The following is a 16,329-nucleotide window of genomic DNA, read 5'->3' as shown; positions in this document are numbered from 1 at the left end:
CGTTGGCTTATGCACATTTTGAGCAAAACCAATTGAATCTAGGATAGTTTTAAAGGCTACACTAAGGTTATCACATTCAGTGTCAACATGGATGTTAAAATCACCCACTATAATAACCTTGTCAGTATTTAACACCAAATCAGATAAGAAATCTGACAACTGATCCAAAAACTGAGTGTAAGGGCCTGGTGGACAATACAAAACAACAAACAGAAGAGGTTTTATTGCTTTGCAGTTTGGATGAGGGAAACTGAGGGTTAAATGTTCAAAAGAACTGTAATTATCAATCGGCCTAGGACTAATTAATAAACCAGACTGAAAGATAGCCGCCACTCCTCCTCCTCTTCCCACAGATCTGGGAATGTGGAAATTAGAATAACTGGAGGGAGTTGACTCATTTATACTAACGTAGTCCTCTTGTAGCCAGGTTTCTGTGGGACAAAACAAATCAATCTGATTATCAGAAATTAATTCATTAACTAACAAAGTCTTTGGAGGGAGAGACCTTATATTTAATAGACCACATTTAATTCTTTTATTTTTTGGTTCAAAGTGATCTGTATGGATTTTTATTAGATTTTTATGATTTGTTCCTTTTAGATCAGTTTTTGATCTGTTAAGTTTTGGCCGTGGCAAAGACACCGTCTCAATAGGATAATGGATGGGTAACAGTACAGAAGCTGCAGAGAGGTGTGTTAAACTATGGCTCTGCTTCTTGGTCTGGACCCTGGGTTGTCAGCATTTAGGAGAACTAATAAATCCGGACAGATTCCTAGAAAGAAGAGCTGTACCATCCAAAGTAGGATGGATGCCGTCTCTCTGGATCAGACCAGGTTTTCCCCAGAAAGTTTGCCAGTTATCAATATAGCCCATGTCGTTTTCTGGACACCACCTATAATAATTCCTTTATTTATTCAACTGTTGATATAATACCCACTTAATTTATTAGGTTGCTCTATGATTCCATTAAGTTGCTTCTTTTAAAGTTTTCACCTTTACATAATCTTAATGTGTTTCATAATGTGTGTTTTGTTTTAACTGTGTACGAAAAAATCTGAAGTGAAATGCATGAAGTTGTGTCTGCTGAACTCATCTGTGTTTTTTGTCGAAGGTTGTCCGATGCCTCAGTCATAGTCCTTCATTGTCCATTTTCAGTCCAATGTCTAAGATCAGCAGCACAACTTTCTCCTTCCCTTCAAGAGCCCATCTTCCAGTCCACACGCCTGCAAACAGAATGAATTCTGCCAGCATTTTTTGCCAAAGAAGACTCCATAGGTTGAAAAGAAATTACAGCAAAGCAGTCACAAACATTTTAACTACAGTGTTCCCTCTAACATAACAAACATAAAAGAAACTAGAAAAATTTGCATTTCCTGCGAAAATGCAGTGTGAATGCAGTAAGCTGAATGATCTAGGCAAAGATGCAGAAGATCTTTGAGGAAGAGAAAAAATAGCTGAAAAACATTGAAGAATTTGAAGAATTTGAACATGAAAGAACTATAGCTGAATGATTAGAAGAAGAAAAAAACTTAGGGAATGGCACCAAATGTTTCCTAACTCATTCTAAACACTGAATCGTTTAACAAAGCGGAAGTAGAATTTCAAACTTGAATGGAATGAAAGAGAAAGACTATTTAAAGACAGAAACTACGAGATGTCACAAGTTAGGTAAAAACAGAGGGAGGAGAAAGAGAGAATAGGAAGAGAAACTGCAAATTAATGAGCGAAAGGAGCAGAAGGAGCAGAGGAGAAGAAGCTGATGAGAAACACCAAGCTAGAGAAAGGAAGGAAAGAAGCAAGCGCGAGAAAGAGTGGGAGAGAGAGAGGAGGAGAAGGAGCGAGTGAGAGACAGGAGGAGTAGGGGCGAGCGAGAGAAGAAGCAGGTGAAAGAGAGACAGAAGAAGCGAGAGAGAGAGAGAGAGAGAGAGAGAGAGAAATGAGGAGAAAAAGAGAGTGAGAGAGAGGAGAAGAAGGAGCGAGGGAGAGAGAGAGACAGGAGAAGGAGCGAAAGAGAGAGCAAGAGAGAGGAGGAGTAGGGGCTAGTGAGAGATAGGAGGAGTAGGGGCGAGCGAGAGAAGAAGCAGGTGAGAGAGAACAGGTGAGAGAGAGGAGGAGAAGGAGTGGGTGAGAGAGAGGAGGAGAAGGAGTGGGTGAGAGAGACGGGTGAGAGACAGGTGGAGAAGGAGTGGGTGAGAGAGTACGGGTGAGAGACAGGAGGAGAAGGAGTGGGTGAGAGAACGGGTGAGAGAGAGGAGGAGAAGGAGTGGGTGAGAGAGGCGGGTGAGAGAGAGGAGGAGAAGGAGTGGGTGAGAGAGAACGGGTCAGAGAGAGGACGAGAAGGAGTGGATGAGAGAGAGAGAGAGACAGGAGAAGGAGAGAGAGAGAAGATTCGAGGGAGAGAGAGGGGAGAAGAAGGAGCGAGCGAGAGACAGAGACAGGAGAAGGAGCGAGAGAGAGAGAGCGAGAGAGAGAAGATTCGAGAGAGAGAGAGAGAGAGGAGAAGAAGGAGCGAGCGAGAGAGAGTGACACAGGAGAAGGAGCAAGAGAGAGAGAGAAGATGAGAGAGAGAGAGAGACAGAGACAGAAGAAGAAGCGAGAGAGAGAGAGAGAGAAATTAGGAGAAAAAGAGAGTGAGAGAGAGGAGAAGAAGGAGCGAGGGAGAGAGAGACAGACAGGAGATGGAGCGAGAGAGAGAGCAAAAGAGAGGAGGAGTAGGGGCGAGAGAGAGATAGGAGAAGAAGGAGCGAGCGAGAGCGAGAGACAGGAGAGAGAGAGAGAGAGAAATGAAGAGATGGATGCTTTACACTAGGGGTGTGCAAAATAATCGTCATGACGATGCATCGCGATTCTAATTTTTGCGATCTACTGCATCGATTCTTGACGCCAAGTATCGATTATTAATAGCGTACCGCGAGCTGGCTATTTTTAGAAACGTAACGTCACATCACGTGGTACGCAGTAGGGCAAACTTGCATAGTCCGCCGCTGTTTCGCTGTAAAAGAGACGTGCGTTACCCTTGGTTTTACTCGGTAAATGACTGCTTTTTCCAAATCTAAGACCATGGTTTTTAAACATTGTTGCTATGGAACGTGCAACAGCGACTCGAGGTACGCTGATCGGCCGCGAATGAAGGATGTTTTCTTCAAAACTGCCAAGGAGAAATGTGTGCGCTGGGTACACCGGTGCGGTCGGCCTACACAACAGTTCAACCCGGAAAAAGTTAACAAATTCACCTACATATGTAGCAAGCATTTTGTTGGAGGAAAGGGCCCAACCGAAGAACATCCTGACCCAATTCCAGCGACATCAAGTAGTGAACAGGTAAGAGTATTTTGGTGGCCGACAAGTTAATAATGAAGTGCCTGCTACCATGATAGCACATAGGCCAGGGGTCGGCAACCTTTACCACTGAAAGAGCCATTTGGACCCATTTCACACAGTAAAGAAAACACTGGGAGCCATAAAACCCTTTTGAAATTTTAAATGAAATAACGCTGCACATAAGGGCTTTTTTGAAACAGAATGGACCCGCACCAGAACCAATGCACCTCTGCGCTAATACTTCTACTGTTGTTTTATGGAAATCATCAACTCTGCTAATGTCAGAGTTTTTATTTTGAATAAAGCTTGGTGCGAGTAAACGCACATCATGGTCGGACTATTTGATTTTCAGCCCATATAAATGGTTCATCCGAAATACTTTCTTTCCTTTTAATCCGAACACATTTTAATCACATCTGCGAAAGTGAACGAGCTCCTGTCATTAACCAGCTACCAGCTGCATTGGACGAGCTATCTGACGTTCAGGCGGCACCTGAGACTCGACTTCAGCCGTGCAGGACTCCGCTCACAGCCTCGAGCCAAGCGCTGTTTGCTTTTCCTCACTTTGAAAATGAACAAACGACAGATATAGAAACGACTCTTACCCTGCTGTTTTGCTCTCTTCACCCTCATCAATGACTCCATGTTATTTTAGGTCCCGTGTCACCGTGGTCCCCTTTTCATTTGTAGAATTTACTACAAAAAAGCAGCATTTGAAAATGCCGCAGGTTGCCGACCCCTGATATAGGCTATCATGGTAGCAGGCGCTAACATGATACCCTGCTACCAGGATAGCTTACTCAAAAACATTTCAAATAAAACAAACATTTAACATATACCGATCCCTGGACGGTGATTACAAACAGAAAAAAAACGGCCGACGACGGCATGACCGCCACACAGGAAAAAAAAACAAAGCTTACCGTTTGATCAACTCGGCCCGTTTTCCGGTCTTTTTAAGCCCTCGACACTCAAGCCATCCTTTGAGCTGAAGGTTGGTGTGTTCTTCGACAGTGCGACCAGTAAACCGTGCGCCTGGGACATCGTCTTGGGAAAGTTTAAGGGCTATAAAGTCGGTCATATCGCTGTTTCTGTTGCGCGTGTAATAGCTGGTTGCTACGGGCGTTCTCTACGTGTATGCCCTACCTAAGCGGCAAAAGGGCCGTTGCTCTTGAGATGGTGACTTCACGTGCGCGGTACGCTATTTAAAAAAATGAATAAATAAAATTGTATTAGTGGTAGGCGAACATCAGCCAAAAACAAGTGGAATACAACTTCATTGGTTTAAAGGACCACTGAGGCCATGTAAACGGCACTGATTATCCTTATTTTGTTATTTTAAGTTTTATAAGTCCTAAGCACTTTTTGTCAGTGTGTCCACTTCAGTAATAGTAATATTTGTTTTCATGGCAATACCTCCAAAAGTCGTTTCAATAAATACAGCTATGAATAAATTTAGTTTCTTTCAGTTATGTATCAATTAAAGACACTATCCAGATCATACACAGCCAGTCAGCCACTGGTAATGGTTGTATTTTTTTCTAACAGTGTTCAGTGAAAATATCACAATGCATCGCAATACATCGCAATAATTCAAGTATCGTGATGCATCGTGATAGAATCAGATCGTGGCATGTGAATCGTGATTCGAAACGAATCGTGCCTCTTTTGGCAATACCCACCCCTACTTTATGCGACGAGGCCCAAATTTATTGTGGTGCATTCTGTATAAAGGCAGTACAGACTCTGTAAAGCAGAAGTTTGTAGGACCTTCCTAGAGCTACTTCCGGTTAGCAACATGCTAACCGTTAGCCGCTAACAGGGTTGTGTTCAGTATCACCGGGTGATGGTATTCTGTCAGTTTGGTCCAAATCCTGTACTGGGAAGTGCCTCAAAAAGGGTGCCAATACTTAATGTCACCAAAGGTCACCAAAGGTCATGGGTCAGATTGGCCTCCTTTAGCAACTCTGCCTCACCACATCGGGGCCCAGAACTCAACATTTGACCAAAATGGTGTGTAGCGCCATTTCCCACAGGTGGGTGGTGCTGTATTGGCCAATTGGGTCGTCTCTGGGCATCATGCCAGGTCCTGTTGGAAGCAAAGGTCCAATAGGAAAGCATGTGAAATCCAAAAAGTGACAGAAAAGTCACACATGCCTCATAATCACTTGAAAATTTAAAAATGTTAAGAGGAAGTGACTGTGCGAATTTCAGATTCCTACATTCATCACAGCCACTGTAGTGGGTGTGGAAAGTTGCCATTCTATCCGAATGGAGCCTGTCCCTGACCTAGTAACCTCTGGCCAGCAGAGTTCCATCGTCATGGAAACTCACTGACACACCTGCAGCTTGCCATTCTACCGAAGTGCAGAGACTTTGCTCAGACTATGTCCAATAGGATGTATAATGGAGAACATTGCCTCGCACAACACTTCATATCTCCTGATTCGTAAATGGTAGAGACGTAATTTTTTCTGCGTTTATTTCTTAACGGATAGGGGAAGAAGACTTGCTATCGGTTTTTGCTGGAAATATTTTAATAAAGGCGTACAAAATTATGATATAAAGGGGATTTTTAAGGAATTTCAAAAATCCTCTAAAAACGGTCCCGAACAAATCGCTCTAGCTGAAAAAGTATAAGAGATATCAAAATAATTATTTCACTGTGAGTATCAGCAGGCTTTTGAGGACTATGTTGCACATTTTCATGTTTGTTCAAAAATCGGTGTAGACACAGCGATGATGTAAAAAAGTGGATCATGTGGAAAAATGCAGCTCTAAAGCATTTTCAGTATTTTGCACATTCGCTACTCCCGAACAAATTGTTCCTGCAGCAAAACCGTAACAGTTATCCAAAACATTCCTTTTTTGTGAGTGCCAGAAGGGTTGGGACATTCATGTGTGAAAGTCTCATGCCTGTACATAAAACGGTTTAGGAGTAGCGACGATGCAAAAACGTGTGATGTTTTGGATTTTCAGACGTCATTTTTCAAAACCGATCCATAGGAAATGAATGGGGGAGATTTCGGGTTTGTGTCGCTCTGAGGTGATTTGCGAAAAATCTATAAATGCTACACCAATGAGGGTTACATTTCCTGAATCCAGACAAAAATTCCTACATCTTGATGTATAATTTATGTAGATAGGTTGAAAATTGGAGAAGAAGAATTTGTTGAATTTCTACAGTGTGTCAACTGCCACTTGACGACCATAGCAACGCATGTTATTTGCTGAATTTCTTGAAAAGCCAAAATTATTTTAAGGAGGTACTATATGAAAATGGTAAAACATATGAAAAAACTGAAATATACCATAATAGCTGAAAGATATCACTACATTTTAAAAGTTGAATGGCGTTTCTAGCTGAAAGTAGGCTGAAGCAGTAAGCTGTCAAAAAGCAGCTGAAATGAGCGGAATTTTAGTGAATTACAATAATTTCCTATGGGAGAAAAAAAGCAGAAAATTTCCAGAAAAAGCTGAATATTTTAAAAAGTTGAAAAGTTAAAAGTACAAAAAGATATAGCCATCGATTCCAGAAGAAGCTGAATAGTTTAAAAGTTGAATGGTTGAAATCGGACAAAAACTGTAGGAGGAGAAGCGAATCAAACTTTAAACAGTAAAAACGCGAAAGAGGATCTCAAGAACTTGAGAATTTATTACTGTGAATGCAGTAGGCATTCACAGTAATAAAAGAAGAAAAAAAGAAATAAAACTAAAGAAATAATAATGATATTTTTTTTAAAAAAAAGGAAAGATAAATCAAAATTTTCCTTTGACAAAATAAAACTCAAAACTGGATCAGGCTGAAGTCAGTGTCATCCCCTTTTCTCCTTGTCCCAAGGATCAGCCCACACGTCACTGCGGCACTGTTTTGGTATCTCTCGCATCTGAGAATGTCTAAAATGAGACTAAATCTCTATGTTAGCACATTCCTATCATATTGACCAGGTTTCTTTGTAAAGAAAAAGAAGCAGAAAGATAGAACTGTTAATAGTGGAAAGCAACAAATATTTTTAAGACACCACCTTTCTCTGCTGGAAGATCTCCTGGCATAAATTGGTTAAAACTAAGCATAATTTAGTGTCCAAATCTGATTATGACTCCTTACCGCACTGCTAGCACTGTCTTCTCAGAGTCTTCTGTTGGCAGAAAGGTAATTAATGTGGATATTAAGATAATCTGTAAAGCTTTTGCAAAAAGATTAGACAAAGTAACTCCTCTCATAATACATCCAGATCAAACTGGTTTCATCAGAGGAAGGCAGTCATCCACAAATACACGCCGATTACTTAATTTAATTGATTATTCCTACAGTAAAAACATTAAAACCAATATATTGTCTTTAGACGCAGAAAAAGCATTTGATAGAGTAAATTGGAAATTTTTATTCGCTACTCTTCATAAATTCGGTTTTGGCGATTTATTCATAAACTGGTTAAAAATTCTATACAATTCTTCAACAGCCTGTGTCAGGACAAATAATCAAATATCTTCCAGTTTTTGTCTACAGAGGGGCACCAGGCAAGGATGCCCTCTTTCTCCATCACTTTTTGCCATCTTTATAGAACCTCTAGCAGCAACAATCAGACAAACAAAAGCTGTAAAAGGTATAAAATGCATGAAAATAGAGCACAAGATTAGTCTGTACGTGGATGATGTATTACTTTATCTCCAGCATTCAAATAATTCTCTTTTACAAGTAATTAGAATACTAGAATCTTTCTCTAAAGTATCAGATTACCCGTTAAACTGGTCTAAATCTACGGCACTGTCAATTAATTGCTCTCTCGAAAACTCCCTAGATTTACAAATGCAATCAGGAAATATTAAATATTTAGGAATTACTGTGTCGAATAAATTAACAGATTTACTTAAACTTAACCATGCCCCACTTTTAAACAGGATAGAAGAGGACCTTGAAAGAAGGAAATCGCTTCCAATCACACTTATGGGTAGGGTAGCTTCAATAAAAATGATGGTCCTACCTAGAATTAATTATTTATTTTCAATGGTCCCCAATAAACCATCATCTGACTGGTTTAAATCTCTTGACTCTGCCATTTCTAAATTTCTTTGGAAAGATAAACCCCCACGTATTAGCTTAAAGACAATACAGAGGACTAAAGACAGGGGAGGATTAGATCTGCCTAACTTCCATAACTATTACTTAGCAAATAGGCTACAATACATCTCTAAATGGATAAAAAATAGTCTTTTAGATGAGCCTTGGTTAGATATAGAACAGGAAATGTGCAATAATATCATGATTTCAGATCTGCCGTTTATTAGCTTAAATATAAAACGGCATACATGCTTCAAAAATATCAACATTAGTTCTACTCTGACAGCATGGTGGAAGTTCCTCAAAATGAAAAAGTCATCCCTTATCCCATGCAGTCGTACACCTATCTGGAATAACCCTGATATCCTACAAAATAATAAAATGATAAACTTTACATACTGGAAGAATAAAGGTATTAAATATCTGGAACATCTACTTGACGGAACCGAGTTCATCAATTTTGCTAAACTAAATATGCAATATGGCATTAGTAAAAATAAATTCTTGGAATATGAACAACTTAAATCTATAATTAAAAATAAATATAAGCATATTAATGGTGGTTTACAAGTCCCAACTAATATAATAGAGTTCTTAGATTTAACCCCCCCCCCCCCCCCAAACTACTGTCTAAATCATACAGGACACTGACTAAAATAGATGATTCGATATCTCTTCCTATAATGAAGTGGGAAAAGGATTTATCAGGCACCTTTGAACAAAATTTCTGGGGTCAGACATGTCTAAGAACTTTCAAATTGACTAGAAACACCAACTTACAACTAATACAATACAAAATCCTTCACAGAGTACACTACACAGGACAAAGATTATTCAAGATGGGTCTGACACAATCTAATATCTGCCCACACTGCATAGGCAATCATCCTGATAATTATTTTCATGCGTTATGGTTATGCACACCAGTCCAGAGGTTCTGGACACAGATATGTAAGGACTTATCAAAGTGCTTGAGCTGTAAAATTACACCTTCCCCATCAGTTTGCCTGCTCGGTAATTTTGAGGAAAGTCCTCTGAAAAAATAAATAGTTTACATGGTTTTTACTGCTTTATGTATCGCAAAGAAAACTATCCTCATGAATTGGAAAAGTAAACAAAATCTCAGTATCAATCAGTATAGAGATCTTTTGTTGGATCATATTAATCTAGAGACAGCATCTGCTTCCACATCTGATTGGTCTCTTTGGGCTCCTCTGATCAACACCATCACTTAATGGAATAGGGGGCGGTGGGTTGCTTCCTGCAGGGCGCAGTGGCTGGATGGAGGGGTTCCTGGGGCCCTGGGGGCACCTGGAGTAGGGCGCCTGGTGGATCCGGCTCCGGGGTCTTTTGCCCCCATCTGGGAGGAGTTTGGGAGGCCTACGGGTGGCCTACAGCAGCCGCTTGCGGCGCTCTTTGGGAGCTGCGTGTTGACGGACGTGGGTTACTGACTTGGTAGCTGTGCTGCCGCTGGGTGGGGCCGGGGTGGGTCTGGGGTCCCTGGGGCGCGCCGCCCTCGGGCGCGGGGCCTCGGGGGTTCCGGTTCCAGGGGGTGTGCCGCTTTTGGTGTGGGGCGGCGCGCGCCCGGGTGTCCGCCCCTGCACGGGGCCTCTGGTGCGCTGGGGGGCCTCGGGGCCCGTTGAGCTGGTAGGGAGGCATGGTCATTAACATCTCTGGGCAGATGCTCTTCTCCTTCATTGGATCGGCACTCTGCCAGTGGGGGGAGGGGGAAAGGAGGGGGAGTAGGGACCTACCCAGCCTGGATGTCTACTGTCGAATGTATGGTGAGTTGTTTGAACGTTAGTGTTGGGGAGGGATTAAATCTACGGGTGGGGGGGGGGGTTGGGGGGGTTTAACGTTCTGGTGGGCTTGTGTCCGGCCCCCTGTCCCGGTCCTGGTCCGTGTCGTCTTCCGGAGCGGGTTTCACCTGGGGGGTGGGGTTTGGGATGGCTCGTGCTGGCCGGCTGGCCAGGGTCCCCCCTCTTATTATTATTATTATTATTATTATTATTATTATATTTATTTATTTATTTAGTTTAAGTAGGCTTGGTGGGTGGGCTGGGGGGGGGTTGAGGTGTTGGTCCTGGTGGGTGGTTGGCTGGCGGGCCCTGCGGCCTCTCCCTGGCCCCCGGGCTACGGTGGTGCCGCTGGCGAGGCCCCCTTCTCTGGGTGGGGCTTTCAGGGAGCGGGGGTGCCTATTGGAGTCAGTAGGGGAGCTGGCTCCCTGGGTTGGCTTCCCAGTCATTTGCTCCCCATCCCCGGACTCCTCCCTCTGCCTGCTCCATCACGCCGCCACACATGTAGGTCCTGAGGGAGGGGGCGTTACTGGAGGTTGCCACTTTCTGGTGACGCCCCTCTCCCCAATTTTATCATGCATCTTAGATACTTTCACTTTAAACATTTTTCACATCGCACACTCATATAGGCCATGGTAGGGGGGGTGGGGGGAAGACGTCTGGGGGGGGGGGGCTTATGTTGTGTGGGCCTCACCTCGGACGGCTCCCTTCACCTCCTCTCCCACTTAGACATTGAGGGTTCTGGGCAGTCGCCCGGAGGGGGTGCGCTGGCAACAGCTACCTTTCGAAAGGGGGGTGGGCTGTGCCGTGCATCCCCTTCGGCGCTCCCAGTTTTTAAACGCACTTGAGAACAACATGCAACAACACAACATTTGAGCAGGCGTAGGGAGGATCGGGGTCTTCTGCACACCCCCGTTCTCCGATGGCGGCAAGGAGTCTGGGGCCTGGAGGAGGTGCGGGCCACTGTGTCCGGGGTCTTGGCGGGGGGCTGTGGTGTGTAGTCAGCGGCTTGCCAGGTCTGGGGCTGATGCCTCCGCTCCCCCCAGGAGGGGCGGGGGGCAGGGATGGCAAGGGTAAGGTGGGGGGAGGGAGGGGGTTTATTAGGTATTTAGGGGGAGGGGGGGGCTCTGGCCGGGTGGCTCGTGCGGGTCGTGTTGGCCCGCCCTATTGGGGGGGCCCGGTCCGGGGGGCGTCTGGTCTGGGGCCGGGGGTCGGGCACAAGCAGTCGTATAGTCGATTTGGGGTGACCCCCCCCCCCTTTGGTCAGTGTTGGATGTGAGAGTTATGTGGGAATGTGTGTACAGCGTCTTTTTTTTTTCTCTGTGTGTGGTGAGTGGGGCACAAGGGAGGGATGGGGTGAATGAGTTTTCCTTTTTTTTTTTTTTTTTTTTTTTTTTCCAGGTATGGGTGTGGTCCGCTCCCTCTCCCAAGAACATCTCAAGTCTCCGCTAGGTGCGGAGCCCATCCCCCCACGTCCTGCCCTCCTCCACTTCGTTGGCAGGCGCCTTGGCCCCCTGGCGCATTGGTTGGCTTCGGGTTTGGGACGGGTTCCCGGGCGTGCGCCGGCCCACTCCCGGCGGCCTCTTCGCGGGGCCTGGCCCCCCGGGGGGCGGCCGGGGCCCCCGTCGCGGGGGCGGGGCGCCCCTGGGGCCTCTGGCCCTCAGGGCCCATGGCCGGGACCACTTCAGCGGGGCTAGCTGCCGGCGGAGCCCACGGGCTCGTCTCCGCGGCTCTTGAGGGCGTCGGCATTGCGGTGGCTGGGGGATTTCCTCGGGGTCGTCTCTGCTCCTTCCTTGGGGGGGGGGGGTTGCAGATATCCTGTGTCGGCCCCTCCTGGGTGACCTGCTTTAGGGACCCCTTTGGGAGTCCGGGGTTACGGGTCCCCTGACGCCTGCCTCTGTGCTCGGGGAAGGTGGGTCCTCGGTTCTCCACAATCACTATCAAGCTATTTCTGGATAATCTTCACCTAAACTAGTGCACTTTCACATCTCCCACAGGTGCTGGGTCCCAGGTATTAAGTGTTCACTTATATACAGTAATCTTATAATTTATTTATTTATTTATTTATGTTCTTTCACTTTCTTTTTTCAAATACCACATTACACATGTCAGCTTACATAATAATATGTATGATTTAGCAATGGCATCTAGGTGTTATTCGAGTGTATCTGTTGCTTTATGTCTGTTGGTTGTGCTGTTCTTTTTGTGTCTCTTTCCAGGTGATGGAGCAGACAAAGAAGGTTTTATCATTCTCTCCCTTTTATCTCCTCTTTCTTTCACCTCTACTCTTTTTTTTTTCTTTTCTTTCACTTTTTGTTCTTCCTTCACTCTCCCATTGTCATTCCATATAATTTGAAATTCTCCTTGCAGGAATCATAATAAAGCTATTTACAAGCATAAATCAAGTGGAGCACTATGGCGAAAGCTGTTTGCTCCACTTGTAAAAGCAAAATCTGTCGAGCTCTATCTGGCATTGAGACATCAATTCCTATTGCCATATTGCTAGATAGGACACAGGGAAAAAAAAAAAGAAAAAAAAAAAAGAAAAAAAAAGAAAGGTGGCGTCTCCTTTAATCTGAAAGCAATAACTCTGAGAAAAACAAAATGTTAGTAGCATGCAATCAAAACCTGGTACTCTTAGTGTCACTTTAACGTGATGCTCTCGGCTGATCCTGGGAAAATCCATTCCTCAGCTTTCCTTTGAAACTCTGTTCAAAACACCTCCAAAAGAAAGAAAACAAATAAATAACCGAATAACAAAAAAATGTCTCCAATGGAGCACAATTATGTATTTTCCAATATAACAAAGATTACTGACTTACAAACTTTTGACTTCTTTCTGGTTCTTTGACCATGTGCATTTACTGTTAGTAATACTTTTATTTATATATAACTTCGATCTCAATTGGTCTAGGGCAAAACTTCAAAGCAACAAATTTCTCTTTTAGTTTTTTGAACTTCTAGTGTTTTTCTATAAATGATGAGTTTTCCCTGTAAGCACATTGAGAAGGCTGCCCAAAACAAACCGAGATTAGAATTAGAATTTAACCCTTCAGAAGCTCGCTTTATTTTATTTTTTCCCTCTGACATACTTTTCGTGCCCCTAAGCCAGAACACACTGACCCAGCCTCGCTATAAACATTCAGATGTTTACATCATGGTCAGAGTTATCATATCTTTTGTCTCACCTCAGCTCAGCATAACTGGATAACATCAGATGATTTTGTAACTGATGACGTGTTTAATGTGGCCTTCTGATATTCTGACACTTTTCAAAATTCCTCTTTAGCTGCATTCAAATTCTAAGTAAAAAGAAATAAAATAAATGAATAAAAAACCCTTAGAAAAGCAACCATATTTAGTTCCACACAGTTTTTTTCAAAACCAAAACACAGTTTTTTATATGTATTTAAATCAAAGATCATTTATATCTAAACTTCTTCCAAATGGACTGGTTTGTGATGAATCATTATTTTTTGCAAGCAATAAGATCTCAGTAATTTTATATTACTTTAGGGCTAAAAAACAAGTGATAGGATCTCTGCCTAATTCTGTAGTGGAGTAAACCCTGTCATGGTTGAGTTTTGGTTTGGCTTTGTTTTTCTGTTATTTTCATTTTTTCATCTCTTTTGAGTTAGGTTTAACTTTATTTATTGTTTTCAGTCATCAGTTATTTTCTGTCAATTTTCACTTCACCTCCTCAGCAGTCAGTCACACCTGATAATCATTTGCTTGTTAATTAGTCAGACCCTTGTTTCACCTGTTAGTGCTCTATTTAAACCTCCCTCTGTCTTCAGTTCAGCACTGGGCCGTCATCTGCTATCCACCACTCCATGTCAGTCCCTCTGTAAGTCTTTTTATTCTGTGGTTTGTTCCTGGAGAAGCTCTGCTCCTTGTCCAGGTGTCTTCAGTGAATTGCTAACCTGACAAGCTGCTCTGGTGAAGCCCTGCTCTGTGCCACAGTGTCTCCAGAGATCTGCTAACCTGACTAGCTGCCCTGGAGAAGCTCAGCCCAGTGCCTCAGTGTCTCCAGAGAACTGCTAACCTGACTAGCCGCTCTGAGAAAGCTCTGCTCAGTGCCCTGGTGTCTCCTGCAATCTGCTAACTAAGTAGCACTGAGCTTCCTGGCCACTAAGATTATTATGGACTCTCGCTCCGGGCCGTCAGCTCCTGCCATCACCTACATCCCTGACCTTCTGCAGCCCTGAACCTCCGGTCTTCATTATCCGCCATCCAGCACACTTCCTTTAAATAAAAACTCTTAAACTTTAGTCCCGTGTGCGCTTCCTGAGTTCTTCGGTAAACAAATCATGACAAACCCAACAAGCTTTTATGTACGGCTTATTGCCAGTTCCAATTTTCTAACAAAGCTGAAATATTTTCGTTCAAGCCCTGTTAATCTCTCCGTGTATCAATTTAATTTTGGCCGGATATTTAATGTGGTAAAAAAACAACCTTTATTATTGAAGTCTCTCTTTCCTTTAGCTTTTTAGTTAACCTATTTTATGCTTAAAAATGCATTTGAATTTGGAGCTGCTGTCTCCCAAAACAAATGAACATTTTTGAAACCATGAAATTTATAATTTTAACTGAATTACTTCACACAGACGAACATTTAGTTACACATGATACATACAGTTACATACAAATGATGACATTCAGACAAACAAACACACACAGGCCTGTTTTTTCACTATCTTACACAGATCTTGTTTTTTTTTTTTTCATATTTCTTCAAAACTTCTATGTCAACGCCGAAAGATATATTTTCAACGTGTTAAGTTCCCACTTAGTTTAAAGAGGGAGAGCGTGCGCTGGCTACGACCCCAGAATGCTTTGTCCACACACAGTTCTACGCTTCAGCCCCGCAAGGATACAACTCTTTGTCTCGCAGACACCTGGACGCTTATCCATTTATTAAAGTTATATGTTGCTATTAGCAGTTCAGAACACTTTTATCCATAACAGAATGCCTAGTCGGTCCCCATGTAAACGCTTCCCGGTGCAACGCCCTTTTAGTTCCGTTTCCATTTCCTTTTTTTATTAATTTTATTGAATTTACTCTTTTCTTTTTTAAATTTTTATTATTTAGTAGCAGTACTGCAATAAAAAATTAACCCTATGTGGGAAATCTGCATGTTTAATCCAATCATTTATGCATTTATGCAAAGTAGGGGCTTTCGGGCCCCTACTTTTCCAGCATGAAATTGAACGTCTCACCCTGGGGCAAGGCTTGACCCTGGGAACTCTGCCTTTGACCCATTATACTGACTATTCTGCTTCCAGACCTTTTTTTTATTATTTGTCCTCCGCGAGGTCGACCAACTAAATGAAAGGCTTCACATCTGATGATCGTTTAGGTATAATGATCGAGATCTCCTTTCAAATCTACATATGTCTACAAACAAGTCAGGAACTTCAGCATTCCTGCACTTTCACCCACTAAACTAGTGGATAGCCTCTGTCCAACCTTGACTAGAGGACTTCCATTGACCAGCTGCAAATCGCTCAGCCCGGTCTTCTGTTCACCAGGTTAAAATCATTATGCCCCTCCTCCTCCCAGCACGAGAGTCCGTATTTCATCTGAAAATGTATTTGAATTAATTTTAATTGAAATTAATGTAATTTAATGTTAAAACCTTAGTCACTGTTCTGTATTGCAAATCCTGTTTTATTTGCCTTAAGGATTAAATATAATTCATTATTTCTACTGGCTTTTACTTATTACAACTTTTTAAGTTTACAGTTTTATTTTGAAATTTCTTGTGGTATTCTTTAAATGGGGTTTAAATTTTAAAAGCTTGCAAGCATTTTTGAGCAATTGCGTTTGTTTTTTAAAAGAGATGGAAAATAATCCCCTTACCGTCTCATGAAAGAAAGGTTCTGAATTTTCACCATTTCCTTCTTTTATAATTTTCTGTGACTGCAGGAAGTGACCTACCTGTTGCCATGGTGATGACTCCACCCACCAAGGCTGATCAGGGATTGGACGAGGATTATGATGATGTCACCACAGAGCATCACTTCTGAAGTGATCATCTCATCACTCTTCTCCTCCTGGCTGTTTTCTTCTTCTCCCAGTTTGGAAAACATCTGAACTCATAATAACAACTTCCTGAGATCACTGGGAAGAAGTGATCATCTGAACTG

At 42.9% G+C, this 16,329-nt stretch overlaps 1 protein-coding gene across 1 annotated transcript; it reads left to right on the top strand.

The window, feature by feature from the left end:
- Positions 1-1,654: 1,654 nt before the first annotated feature.
- On the top strand, positions 1,655-12,717 carry LOC118561372 (putative uncharacterized protein DDB_G0271982; the record flags this gene model as incomplete). Its single annotated transcript, XM_036133427.1, is given in 4 exon segments — positions 1,655-1,663; positions 1,779-1,949; positions 11,061-11,076; positions 12,686-12,717. Coding segments are annotated over 4 exon segments (228 nt in total), but the record flags the coding sequence as incomplete, so codon positions are not given.
- Between the last annotated feature and the right edge of the window lie 3,612 nt (positions 12,718-16,329).

This window comes from Fundulus heteroclitus, unplaced genomic scaffold, assembly GCF_011125445.2.
Source record: "Fundulus heteroclitus isolate FHET01 unplaced genomic scaffold, MU-UCD_Fhet_4.1 scaffold_62, whole genome shotgun sequence".
NCBI lineage: Eukaryota > Metazoa > Chordata > Actinopteri > Cyprinodontiformes > Fundulidae > Fundulus > Fundulus heteroclitus.
This window is presented reverse-complemented; position numbering and strand designations above follow the sequence as displayed.